Genomic DNA, 13,630 nt, shown 5'->3' on the forward strand with positions numbered 1-13,630 from the left:
AAAAAAATTAGGAAAAAAATACATTGAACAATAAACCACGTATGAACAGTGGTTGTTCATCAGACTACTACTGGTGAACATAAAAAAGTTATAGACAGCATTCGTTCTGCTGTAACATTATTCACTAGGTAACACAGTATTGTGGATTCTCATTGACTAGTATGATTTTTTAGAGTTACTATTGCTCTTACTGCCAGAGCGGGTGAAACTCATACTGCCAATCCAAGAGTCTCATGTCTGCTGTTGTTACAACACAATTATAATGACACGCAATCTATTAACTACGGTAACACTACTAAAACATGATGTTGCATTACTGTCTACTGCTGTATAAAATGCATATGAAAGCTAATCTGTATATGAAGATGCTCTATACTACTTCTGTATTTCTAGCAGCTGAAACTCACACTGCCAAGCCAAGAGTCTAATGTCTGCCTCCCACATTCCACACCAGAGCTGCAACTATTAGTCAGTTACTTAGTCAAGAAAAGGAATTGACAACTATTTTAAGGACATAGTTTGTAAGTCATTTTTCAAGTAAAAAGTGCCCACATTTTATAGCATTTTCTGGGTTTTCCCCACTTACACATTATAGGAAAGATTAATATAGTTCAGAAAAAATGAAATTTTTTGTCTTTTTTGATAATTTGAAGTTAACATTAGTGGTAAAAATACTAAACTATGATTCATATTGTGATTTAAACAAATAACTAATGTTTGACAGACAAAGAACAAGAATTTCTTTTAGGTTTTATCTATAAGCACTGACCTCTCCACATGCTGTCACTGCAGTCCTGCATTTTAGAGTATTCTATCAATATTTTACATATCCTGGGGCTGCAAAACATAAATCTATCCCAAATAAAAATGATTTTACAAAGTCATATCTAGAGCAAGCTAAGGCCACTGATAGCATACAAATTATAGCAATTGATAGAAAGTCGTACTGTTGCAGCAAATTCTTATGTTTTGTTTACATTACTGTAGTCTGTTCAACATACACACACAAGCAAAATACATCTGCAAACACATTTTTTCTGGATCAACCTTCCTGTGAATATTCAGCTGTCTGTCTGTATTTGTGTCCACGTTGTTCATGCTCCCTTCATGACTATGCACTTCAAACTTTTCAATTATTAGCAAAGTACATCCTGAAAATAAAATGTTGATTGAATTTCCCAGAGTGCTGTTTTCTTTCGCTGTGTTTATTCAGCTCTGAAATCAGTTGATTTAGGATAGGTTAGATCTGCTCTTTGTCTGTGTAGTTGTTATACTGGTAGTCAATATATTAGTGCAAGACAAAAGCTACACAGGCAATAGCATAACAGAACATCTATATGATTTATACTATAGTGCACTAGTTAATATTTTCATCCTAGGAAATAAGCTAGAAATATGATTTAAATGTCATACAACTTTAGTGTTGATAGTAGTACTATAGTAGTACTCCATACTAAACTATGATGATATAATTGAATGGAAAATTATTTCTAATCCCCACCCCCAAAAAATAAATAAATAATTAAACAAAAGGAATAATTCATAGTAATTCACCAATATAGTTTTTCTCTTATTATTCCATTCATTCTATTCCATTCCTTTACAATGCTATATTGTAGAGATGAACCTGGCACTGCACAAACAAACAAAATATATTTTTATTGCAAATGAAAGCAGTCTTTCAGCCATGTTTATGCCTCAATTAAAAGAAAGAGTTTAAAAAACAAAAAAATGCACTTGTAGAAGTTAAATGATGTGACAGAAAGCTCCTTTTTGAAGTAATTATTCTTATGATTCTATGATGGCAATGTTGCCATAGAAATGGTCAGTCTTTTAGCTACTTTCTGATTAACCTATCTGTGTAAGCATAATAAAAGCTTCAATTATGGAGTCCTCCCTGTCAGGTAATGTGTGCCACACACTGGGTACATTGTATCCCACAATGCCAATTTTTTTTAAATGGGAAGATTAATCCTTGATTTATTTTCATTGACTTTTCATCATATTACTGGATCAGAATCCCTTTTGTTGTTTTTTGTTGTTTTTGTTTTTGCTTCACTATGTCTCCAGAGCACAGTGGACTGCACATCAACCTAAACTGCAAAAGGTCCTTAGTTTGAAACTAGGACAAGCCACTTTGGGGTTATGCCAGGACGATAGCATTCAAATCTGGCACATCAAACATGTGGAACTATGTGCTTGCTCTATATCTTGCTCTGTAGGCATTTACTTTATCCTACAGGGCTATGAGAAATCTCTCCTATATGGGTCTTACATCTTAAATCCACTAGCACAGACAATCCCCAATTGAAGCACAGGAAGACACAATCCTTGATGAATGTATTCTTTCTCTCTGCCTCTGTTCGAACCAAGGCAGTAATTAATGAGGCTCTGTTTGTTGTCTTCTCATATTATGTTCTGCAGTGTTTCAGTTTTTGTTTTACTACTCTGCAAATGCAGCAGTTTGTGTCTGCCTCTTAATTTTTAGAGTGGAAAATGGCAAAAAACAAAAACAAAGTTCTTCTCTGAAAAGTCACACATCTTTCTTCATTGTTTTATTATTAAAAAAAAACACTGACAGAAAACATAAGGAATAACAAACCAAGATATAAAATCTAAAGGGTACATCCGAATTCATGATTATTTTCTATGCCAGTGAGCTACTATTGCAGTTGTACAGTATACTGCAACATAAACATAATTGCCTAGCTGGATTTTCTCTCCAGTTTCTGGAAAGTTAACTGATTAACTTCTCATCCTATAAAACCTGTTATATTGGATGGGCAGCCTGGAAGATCCTTAAGGGGCAGACTGTGTAAGACCCATGTGGCACAGAGCCTCCTCACAGCTTATCACCCCTGCCAAAAACTATGTTATTATGAGCAAAAGCTATAACAGACTGACATGTGTCTGCATCACTGTGATAAGTTGACTCTGAGATATCATCCAGAACACAAAGCTCTTCACCACTTTTAAGAGCAGAGAATGAGTGTAAAATCTGATCAAGCAGTACGCAACTGCCCTCCTTTGAGTCACGAACAGCCTATGTCGTGAAGTAGCAATAGAATGATACAGTTGGTATAAACACTCTTTTCTAATACAATGAAAACACTGTTGGGCCCAAAAGGTGGCACAAGACAGGAACAAGTTCATAGGTTTTATTTACCAGTGGAAGTCTATGGATGAATACGTTTGTTTTGTTTGAGCAGTGGGGAATATAGACAGGGAGGAAATGGTGGATAAAGAGGACAGAGAGGCAGGGTCATCTGGGAAAACAGGGGGTGTATTCCAGGGAGAGTTCCTTTTCCAGAGGTAAACAAACGAATGAGACAGGCAGAGAGGGATCGCTGGGTGACTGACACCTGACAATATTGAAACAGGAGAGGATAGGATGAAGCGGCTACTGGGAATAATTAAATCAAATCACTTGTATTGTCACACCACATTACTGGTACACTGGCAGCACATGTGAGTGAAATTCTTGTGTGCAAGCTTCCCAAAAGCAACAGTGGTGTTCAAAATACAAGAAACATAAAAAACAAAACAAAATCTAAGAAATATGAGAAAAATAAGAATAAATATATGTACAAATATAAGAATGTATGCACATTACTAAATATGCACATTACTAAATATGCATATTACGCTATCTCAGTCCCTGAATGATTTTTGCTCTGCCTGAGCAATCAGTGTTTTTGAGTACTAGGCAAAATCATCCTTTCACACTCACATTCAGAAAGTTCTTTATTCTACTGTATGTGTACGGCAGTTTTATCATGCATACAATCCCACTATACACTGGGGGATATTTAGGGTTCAGTATCTTGCCTATGAACACTTCAGCTTGCAGACTGGAGCACCTGGTGCTCAAACCACTGAGCTTCCAACTGGTAGACAACCTGCTCAATCTCCTGAGCCCAAACTGCTCTAAAATAGGCCCTGTATTTAAGGCCCTTAAATACAGTGAGGGCTGGTGAGCTCATGTTAGTCCCACCAGAGACTCAGCTGAGATTGGTATCCAGTCTCACTTTTGCACACTCTATGGTTTCATGCTCAGCAGGGATAGACCAACGCTGTAGTTACTGGGTAGAGACCTTTAACAACATAACCCTCCAAACAAGTATGAGTGACAATTACTACCGTTCAGAACAACCTGCAGTTCCTGACAAACTGCATTCTTGACTACGGCCAGACAGTTCATTTTAAACAGAAACTATGTTGTCCACCATAACTCAAGAGGAGATATCAAAGCTCAGACAGACAAACCTGGGCTGGTTCTGCAATTCTTAAGAGCAGGCATATGTATCTGTGCCATGTCAGGAACTGGCACAGAGCTGTTTGAGGTCTTAGCCTCAAAGACATCTATGGTCCCATTGACCGTTCTCATTTTTTGTAATGCTTAACAATTTTGTGAGCAGACAATTGGTAGAAATTAAGAAGGTGGATCTGCTGCAAATGTGCAATGGAGAATCAGGTGACATCATTTTAAGCAACAACTCAGGACCTGTATTGGGAGCTGGAACAAAAACAAAGCTACCACAAGACAAATAGGCAGAGTTCATTCCACAACAAATCTCAGTTTCACTCCTGCCAAGTTGTGTATCAAGTGGCAAAGGTGAGTTTCTGGAAGCCATCATTCACCAGCTTCGCAGGGTGGTTGACTGTCACACCTCCAGAAAGAGTTTTTGCCTATACTATTACCAGACTTTAAGACTCACAGCCAGCACAGAAAGCCTCTTTTCCTGATGAGGAAACCACTCAATGTCCAATGTCAGATTCCTAAAAACACTCAATGGCCTTAGACCAGCAGCATTACCGCACAGATTTATAACCATATCATTTGGACCCTTTTTAGGATAAGATAATATGTGTGACACTATAATTTTATGGAACCATGCATGTGAATGTGCATGTAAAAATGGCAAAATGTTGTACTTGAGACAGCTGGCATCACTTCTATGACTGATTGTTTTTTTTGAGCCATGAATGAATCAAGGTCAGGTAAAACAATGAGAAGAGATAGGTTCAAATGTTTGACTTGCAAATGTCAAACTTGCAAAAGCACAACCTGCTAGAATTTTGGTGAGTCTGGAACATAAAATGTATTATTGCTTTAAATGATTCTAAAACACAAATTTTACACTAAAAAGAAACAACTTATATTTAACTTGGGGGAAAACTGAGCTGCTTTGTTTCAGTTTTCACAGCAAGTACTTGAACATTATCACTTAGACGTCTATAGCAGGTATTATGGGAAGAATTGCACTAATTATACCAAACATCATTTGTATTTGTGGGCAGAACGGCGGTTTGTTGGTTAACCCTGTTGCCTCACAGCAAGAAGGCACTTTGAAGCAAGGACCTGGGTTCAAATCCTTTCTGTGTGGAGTCTGGATGCTCTTCCTGTGTCTGCGTGTATTTTCTCTGACTTCCTCTCACCGTCAAAGACATGCAGTTAATGGGGTTAGGTTAACTGGTGATTTTAAATTGCCCATAGGTGTGAGTGTGAGTACAAATGCTTGTCTGTCTCTCTGTGTTAACTCTTCACCTGTCCAGGGTGTACCTCGCCTCTCGCCCTATGGCAGCTGGAACAGGCTGAATTGAATAATAAGAAGAGAATGGATGGATTACCATTAGTAGTGTAGCCATGAATTGTTTTTGTCAGACGTAACATAACAGTGTTATGTTCCATCTTGATTTGATATAGCTTAATTAAAACAAAAGAGCTCAAGTTTACAGCAAATACTAATCTCACGAGAAACAAGAACAACGACAAGACAAAAACAGAGGATCTTTTTTTTTACCATCCTAAAAATGAAATGTGTATGTCTAAATAACACTATAGCTTGTTATGACTCATATTATAATTTCTCTGTCCCATTTTTCACTTTTAAGTGCCTTGCAGAATCTTCGTCCTGGCTATGGAGAGGCCAATATTTGTGGCAAAAGATCAGAGAAAGATTCCTGATGGTCATTGGAATAAACCTCTCAATACATACATGTGGTTAAGATGGCTGTAAAGATTTCAAGTTTATTTTTATGTTGTCTGGTTCAAGTTCAGATGAACAGTGCTGTGAGCTGTCAGCTGCCCGCATTATTGGAGGTTATTGACTTTTTCTGTGGCCTAAGCATCCATTTGTGTGTTTCTTTAATTGCTCTGCAACCGGGAACCTGACAAGGATCCCACTGTCTGTTGTTACTGGAAACAGGAATAAATTAGCCTGATCGATTGTCCTATTGATTACATCTCAGATCTCTCTTTTGATGTGACTGGTGCAAGAGGACCGTCAGTTGCAAATTGATGGGATGAGTGTGTATCTTGTCTCATGTGTGGCGTGGGAGGAGGGAATCAGACCCGCTCATCAACCAGTCCTCAGAGATTAATATGTCCACCGACAACATCAGCCCTATCAATAGTACTTTCACAAATTGTCTCCGGAGCGCATCGTAATCTGTATGCCCTGCTGGACTCTGAGGGCAGACGCAGTTAAAATGCACTTTACTTCAGTACCAGCCAGGCCAGCCCATTAATCTCTCACTTTTACCTTCTGCTTTTAAGTTTTTCTTCTTGTGGTCCAATGATACATTTCACAGTTTGTGAGACTTGTTATCATGCAGTCCTCTATATTTCAAGGAAGAGGTCCATAGTCTATGTGCATCTACCTGGGAAGTACTGACAGGGCTGACGTTTGGCTGCTGGATGGTTACACACTGACAGTCACTCATACTTTATTTTTTAGAATCTCAAACATTCCTGGATGACATCCACTAGAGGGGGGTATAGTATAAAGAAAGACTTTCAACGAGTTCGGCCTTCCGTACACATCGACACAGCCTGAATTAATAATAAAAATAATAAACGTGAGCATAAAAGGAATATCACATTTTCCTATTTGGGGTTTTTATTAATTGTACTACTCTAAAAAAAAATCATCCAAGTTTAAAATTTGGAGTGTGACTATGTCTTTTACAATTATAATCAGTGTCAACCTTGTTCCGTCGCTGAAAAACATGTTTCCAAAGAACGATATATATTCTTTTATTTCATTTTAATTATGATGTGCTATGTACACATTTCTACTAAACAAACCAACTGATTTATTTTTTTAAAAAACAAACAAAAAAACAACTAACTACCTCTACCTTTAAAAAAATACATCTGACGTTGTATTATCTGATAATACAAAAATAAGTATAAGAAAACAGAGCAAAGAATTTCTTCCAGGAAAAAATGTGATTAAATGGTATAACCATTAAAAAAAAAACACTGCAATAAATAAAACGACATCACTTGCACCTGGTAGGCAAGCTAGGATAAATGTTCTCAGACTGTTCTGTGCGTTCATATTTACAAATAGAAATATTGTTTATAATGTCTGTTTTTAAACCCTGCGAGGGACAGGAACGTTTACACTGTATTTAAGGAGTTGTCTTTTTTTTCAGCCTACACATTGTTTTTATTTTAACTGAGGGTTTGCCAAGTGTTTTCCCAGTGAAGATGGATTAATGTCTTAGCGGTTCTTTGTGCGGCTGTTTACTGATTAAACCGATAATTCTCCACACAGGTGCAGCCACACAGGGACAGCACGCACCGGACAAAATAATAATTGCCTTTAAGGAAAAAAAAAAAAAAATATATATATATATATATATATATATATACGTATAATAATAATAATAATAATAATAATAATAATAATAATAATAATAATAAAGTCAGTACAGTTATACAGGTCTACAGTAGGACACCAAAACTACCAAAATGTGGCCTATTGTTGAAAAAAAAAGTTTTCCATTAACGATTATCTGTCTGTTTTTAATCATTCTAAACATATTTTGTATTTATATTATTAGTCAATGAAAAGACAAATGTAGTTATTATTATTATTATTATTATTATTATTATTATTATTATTATTATTATTATTATTATTATTATTATTTAATTAAAAGTGAAATAAAATGACACTTATACTGTGTGCCTTTTAATGTCGAAGTTAACATCATCAAATAACGTAAATATCCACATTTTACATCCTTTATTTTGATCGCGCAGACTGGTTTGGTGGGACAACGTGGTGATAAATATCACTGTTGATCACTTGATTGATTAGGCTACGTTGCTTAAAGGTCATGCGGGCCCTGGTAATTTCCTTGCGCCGGAGGCTCCCTTTTCGCTTTTAGTCTCCACAGCCCCTTGTACAGATCGTGTTATTTTTTAACCCCTCCACAGCTGAACCCGCCGTTGCATTACAGTAAACCTCCCAAACGCTTTCTGTTTCAGGCAAGTTTTCTTCGTTTTACACAATTTGGAATTTAACTTTTTTACATGCGGACTTAACGTTAAGTGCAGATGTGAGGCTGCCTTAGTGCTTGGAATTGGTGTCTGGAGCCCAATTAATGTCTAATAATTACAGCCCACGGGGCTCTCTCTGCACTACTATCGGGATCAGCGTGTCGTGAAAAAATATGTAGTGGGGAAAAAGCTCCGAAAGGGGAGAAGAAGACTGAAGAAGAGAAGAGTGAGTTATTGCGGTGAATGAAAACTGTTTCCATTTAGGATAATTGAGCGCCCTGCCTGAAGCTCTCTCTCTCTCTCCCTCTCAGTCGGTGTGCGGTGTGTTTTGTGCACGCCCGACGCGCCACCTTCACGGTGTATAGGCGCAACCCACTTAATAGCACCATTTATGTCATTATATAGTAAAGGCAGGGTGAGGTACAACCACAATAAAGTATCAGCATTAACCTCTCAACTATGCCCTTTAAGTGAACACGGAGCTACATAAATAAAATCAAATAAAAATATAGAATATGTTAATAGAGGCATGCACAGTATGTCTGTTGGCGTTGCCAGTTGAGTATAACCGGTGTGTATTTTTACAGTGAGATTCGGTGTGTCATTTTTTTTTTAATTTTTTTTTTGCCGAAATCAAATCCTTCAGAAGATAAATGTGATCTGCAGAAGCTGAAAGTGTGTACAGAGGTTTTCATCCGCAGTAAAAATCGGCGTGGACGTGTGAACACACTACATTATCTAAATTTGACCAGTCTGTTATTTCATTCATTCATTCGTCCATTCACTCTTTTCTTTTTCGCCAGAAGATATGATGTCACAAGTTCAGCCAGTTTCTGCGCACTTTAGAATCGATAGCTCAAATTAAAACAGCCATTAATGTGCTCATCTGCAAGAGGAGCCATATATCCTGTGGGTCTAATTAATTGCCAATTACTTTAATTATAATAGGCTCCCACTGCACAGGGATAAACAAGATAAGATATCAGTTCTTGATGTGTGGGTCCGATTTTACTGATTTTATTTGTTGTTACCAAATAAAATGAAATATACCGAGGATCTGCTTTCCGGTGTGTGGTTGGTGCTCTGTTTCTGCTGATGACTCTGTTTCAAAATGTGTCTTTGTAATGCAATAGATGAGATGAAGTGAGTATACTAAGTTGCTTTTTGCCTGGACGGCAATCATAAAACAGTGTGGCCCTTAAAATCCACAGGAGAAAAAGGAGACGTCTGTTCCACCTGCAGAGGTGGGGGTGTGGAGAAAAGGCTTTTCTTTCTTGACAGAAACCCTCTCCTTCGCAGTTAAATCAAGTAAAAACATCCTTTTGGAACATTCAGCAATTACCACGAGATGAAATTCAACAGAAACTACTCAAAAGAGCATTAATACTAAGCTCTTAACGTATTAATAATTGTCAGCGGAGTGACACAAAGAATTATAAAAAAGGAGGAAGAAGAAGGAGGAAAAGAGAACGTGGCCACTCTCATATTAAAGCTGTCAGTCGGGTGCCCAAGCGGGTGAGGGAGGGGGAACTTTTTAATTCATTTTCCAGTGCTCGGGATAATGTTCAAAAACACAATTAAAATATATAAAATCTTTAATGACCACACTCAGCATCGGCAATTCAAGTGAGCATTGATTAATGTGAGGTCATTTAAAGAGAAAAGGTGCGCTGTAAGGATTGAGAGTAAGGATCGTTATAATTAATGCTCTCGGCACTCCATAGATCCGGGGTGCTGACTGCACTGCAAAAAATAGCTATCCATCTTTTTTTAAGAAAAAAAAAAGCGTGCAGGGCTCAATCTGAAAAACCTTTTTTAATGTCTTTAAAAAGTACATAAAATCTATTGTATGAGGCAGAGTAACTAAAGTGAACTTGTTGGGAAAGTTTTCAGTCTAATTTTGTAGTGAATCGCCGCTTTATTTTTTAATCCACCAATTTACGTCTTTGTAAGGAGGGTTTTTGTTTTGTTTTGTTTTTTTATCAAAATACATAGAACCGTAAGTCTTCCATCTAATGAATAGACTTCAATTTAAAAGTTTTGTAAAGTTTTGGGGCTTAAAAAAAAAGAAGAAAGAAATAACACACGGCTAAATGTGAAACATCAACTATTGACATTTTTTGCAGTGTGCCCCGCTTTCTCACTCTGTGGTCGTTTGAAAAACTGACACGAAATGAGATGTCCGCGATTCACTCATCTTGACCAGATCAGGTTAATATCAAAGTGATAAATCGTCCCAAACTTTTTCTGGCACTTGCTGCCGGCAGATTTCTGGCTGTGCGCATGTGCGAAGGTGTCCAGACTGACAATGCTGGAGAGATAGCGCGTTTGGATTGAGAAACCCAGAGAAAAAGGACAGAGAAAAAACAAAAAGGAGGAAAAAAAGATTGACGAAAAAATCCAAACAAACCCACGCCGAGAGACTGGCACCATGAGGTCCAAAGGCAGGGCACGGAAACTGGCCACGAGTAGGTGCAACATCCCTTTCTTTTTTCTCTTGAAACATGCCATCTTATATACCTATAGACTGTCGCTGTTATCACTGCTTCTATTAATAGTTTCTGTTACGATTTCGTTTCCACGAGGAGACCCGAACCCTCACTTTCACCCGCTTAAAAACAAGAAAAAAGAGCAAACCGTGATGTTGTCGCGAAGAAAATAATTAAAGTCGAGCAGAAGTAGAGCGTAAACTTTACAGTTGAGGGTGCGATGGAGGAACTTTGTGCAAGGCGTCCGCTCCAGTATTGGAATTGCTCGTTGCATGTAGTGGGCGCTGTAGTGTAACGTGGTGTATTGCGAGTTAAAAAATCCCATGTCCAGTGCATCGGCAGTTGTGTTGCACTCGCTGCACGCTGCTGCTGTGGGCTGCGGGTCACTTCACTTTCCCGGGAGAAACTTGGAAAAACAAGTAAAGCGAAAGTGGAGCGAAACGAGGAGAAAACGGCGATTTAGAGACGCTAAAATGATTCGGGGAGTTTCCTTTCTTTCTTTCTTTCTTTTTTAAGTCTTGTTAGTGTGTTTGAGTCACGCAGTTCATTCCGGAGGTCTTATTAATATATAATTTGTAGCATTTGCTAAATTCTGTGTCACCTGTGAATAAAAGACATTGAGACGTGTATATTTTATATTACTTTTAACGCTACAGTGTTACACTTTACGGACTTTAAAGTTTAGATTCATCACTACAGGATGCAGGCTTCTTACGAATGCAAAATCCATTCAGGATAAAATGATAACTTGAAATATCCACTGATGTTTGATTAAATTAAATGCCACCGTCGCCGTTTATTTACTTGCTTGAACCTAATTAACTTCATGGAATGAGATGATCATGCTACAATAATTTTCAAAATGTATCTATTTAAAAAAAATGCGGTTCTGTGCTGCGTTCGCTCTCTTTTTAGTTGTGACGCTGTTTTTTTTGTTTTGTTTTGTTTCATGTCTAAATGTAAGATGCGTTTGTGCCTTCACCTTGAATTCTAATGCAAACTCTGGCAAGTCACATCCAAGAAGGCTACAGTGCAATGACCGAGGCCTGCAAGATTTCAGGTGTTTACAGAAATGTTCATATTGAGGAGGTTTACTGCGTTTAAAGATCTGCGCATATGTCGTTGGAGTTCAGCTACTTGCACGGAATAAAACGGTGTAATTGTAATTTGTGAAACGCCCCGGGCAGCTGGTCATTAACAAGCAGGCTCCACAGAAGTTTTTTTTTTTTTTTTTAAGACTGCACGTGGTCAGGTGAAACCGAGTTCTAATGTAATTATTTGTCCGCACAGAAATGCAGCATAATGCAGACAGTCTGATGAAGCTTAATTGACGTACTCTAAATATATAAACTGCTTCACTGACCTTCTGGAGCTTCAGAAAATCCTGTGACTCCTGTGAAGATGGTGCACAGGTTATGTAAACACACAGAACGTCATCGTGAACAGTACAAAAACAGCCCTGTGAGTTTTTTTTATTGTTATTATTTATGCTTTTGTTTAGAAATGCAGAAAACGAGCAGCTGCGCGGAACAACTGCACCAACTTTCTTATCACACAATTAAAGCTACAATGAAGTTAGAAGGTCAAATTCTTCGTGTGATTATTATTTTCGAGGTAATTTCTAACTGTTAAGTAAGAATGGGGAAATGTTTTGGCCCCCGGAGCAGCGGGCCCGCTCTGGCCATCAGCCAGGTCTGCACAGTGTCAACAGTGAATATTTAAATTCCCAGACCCCTCATAAGGGCTCTGCTGGTAAATGCGTTCAGTGTGTGCCTCCCTCTTTGCAAAACAGTCGTGCATTTCTTTTTTTTTATTTAAGTGCCTGTAATACAGGAGGTGATGGAGAGGTGGTAAACGTGAGAGTGATTGATGGAGGCTGACTGATTAGTCCGCAAGTCCAGATGTAATGCGGTGCGCCACAAAAAAACTCCCCAACTACGCTAAGCCAAGGCGTGCAGGCCGCACCCCGCGGTGAAATGTTAGCCACAGAAAGATGGACGGGGCTTTGGTGATCCAAACTAGCTCGATGTATGCCTAATTAAAGGTTCACTTTGCATTTTTGAGTCTCGATAAATACCGTTTCGTTATAATGCGTTCGGAGTGCTATGATAATTTGCTAGGAATAATTACAGTAGCGATTAATCTACCAAGACCAGCCTAGAGTAACCATAGCACGCATCTGAATTCAAGCAAACTAGACAATTAAGTGAATAAAAATATTTGGAAGTTTAACAAGTGCCAGCAGAGCAATCAAATACAACGTGTCTCCCAAGGCAGGCACTATTTGGTAAGCCTAATCATTTTCACTTTTACCACAATATTCCGTCAGTCATCACTCAGTCTCCAGAAATGTGGACCCATAACGCTTTTTAGATGGGTTATCGCCCTTTTTGTGTGTGTGGTTGTGTGTGTGTGTGAATGTGGGAGGGAGGGGTCTCGCTGGGCCTCGCTGTCCGTCAGCGCCTCTCTTCTCGGTCTTGGGAGAAGTGCGTCGTCCTCCCCACATTGTGCAGTGGGCCATGCATCTCGCGTTTGTCTGGCGGAGCTCATTAAAACGGTTAATAGATTGGCCCATTTAAAAGGTGAGAGGGAGCGGGCTGGCGCAAGGAAAGTGAAATAGAGACCCCATTAAACGGCCCTTGTTGTCCCGGAGCGGCGCTCTTTGCCTGCGCTCCGCTTGGTGCCAAAGCTCTGTATACAAATGTCCCATATCGCCTTCAGTAATGGCCTGGGTCAAGAATCATTGGGGCCCTAGGCAGAAGTTACCCCCTTCTGTTGTCCTCCTTAGTTAACTGTTGCTTTGAACTTTTATTTCTGATGTAATAAATAACAGTAGAGCCAAATC

General features: G+C 38.5%; 1 protein-coding gene across 12 annotated transcripts in view; it reads left to right on the plus strand.

Moving 5' to 3' along the window:
- The first annotated feature begins 10,464 nt into the window (after nt 1–10,464).
- Nucleotides 10,465–13,630, plus strand: part of mecom (MDS1 and EVI1 complex locus) — a 129,148-nt gene continuing 125,982 nt past the window's right edge. For 8 of the 12 annotated variants that reach the window (XM_085184304.1, XM_085184310.1, XM_085184305.1 and 5 more), the window contains exon 1: nt 10,466–10,764. In XM_085184304.1, the coding sequence (XP_085040430.1) occupies nt 10,728–10,764 (37 nt within the window). In that variant the 5' untranslated portion in view covers nt 10,466–10,727. Of the gene's footprint in view, nt 10,765–13,630 lie in introns of all 12 variants that reach the window. The other 4 variants (XM_085184306.1, XM_085184316.1, XM_085184308.1 and 1 more) reach the window with 2 other exon arrangements.

Source organism: Neolamprologus multifasciatus, chromosome 14 (assembly GCF_963576455.1).
Source record: "Neolamprologus multifasciatus chromosome 14, fNeoMul1.2, whole genome shotgun sequence".
Lineage (NCBI taxonomy): Eukaryota > Metazoa > Chordata > Actinopteri > Cichliformes > Cichlidae > Neolamprologus > Neolamprologus multifasciatus.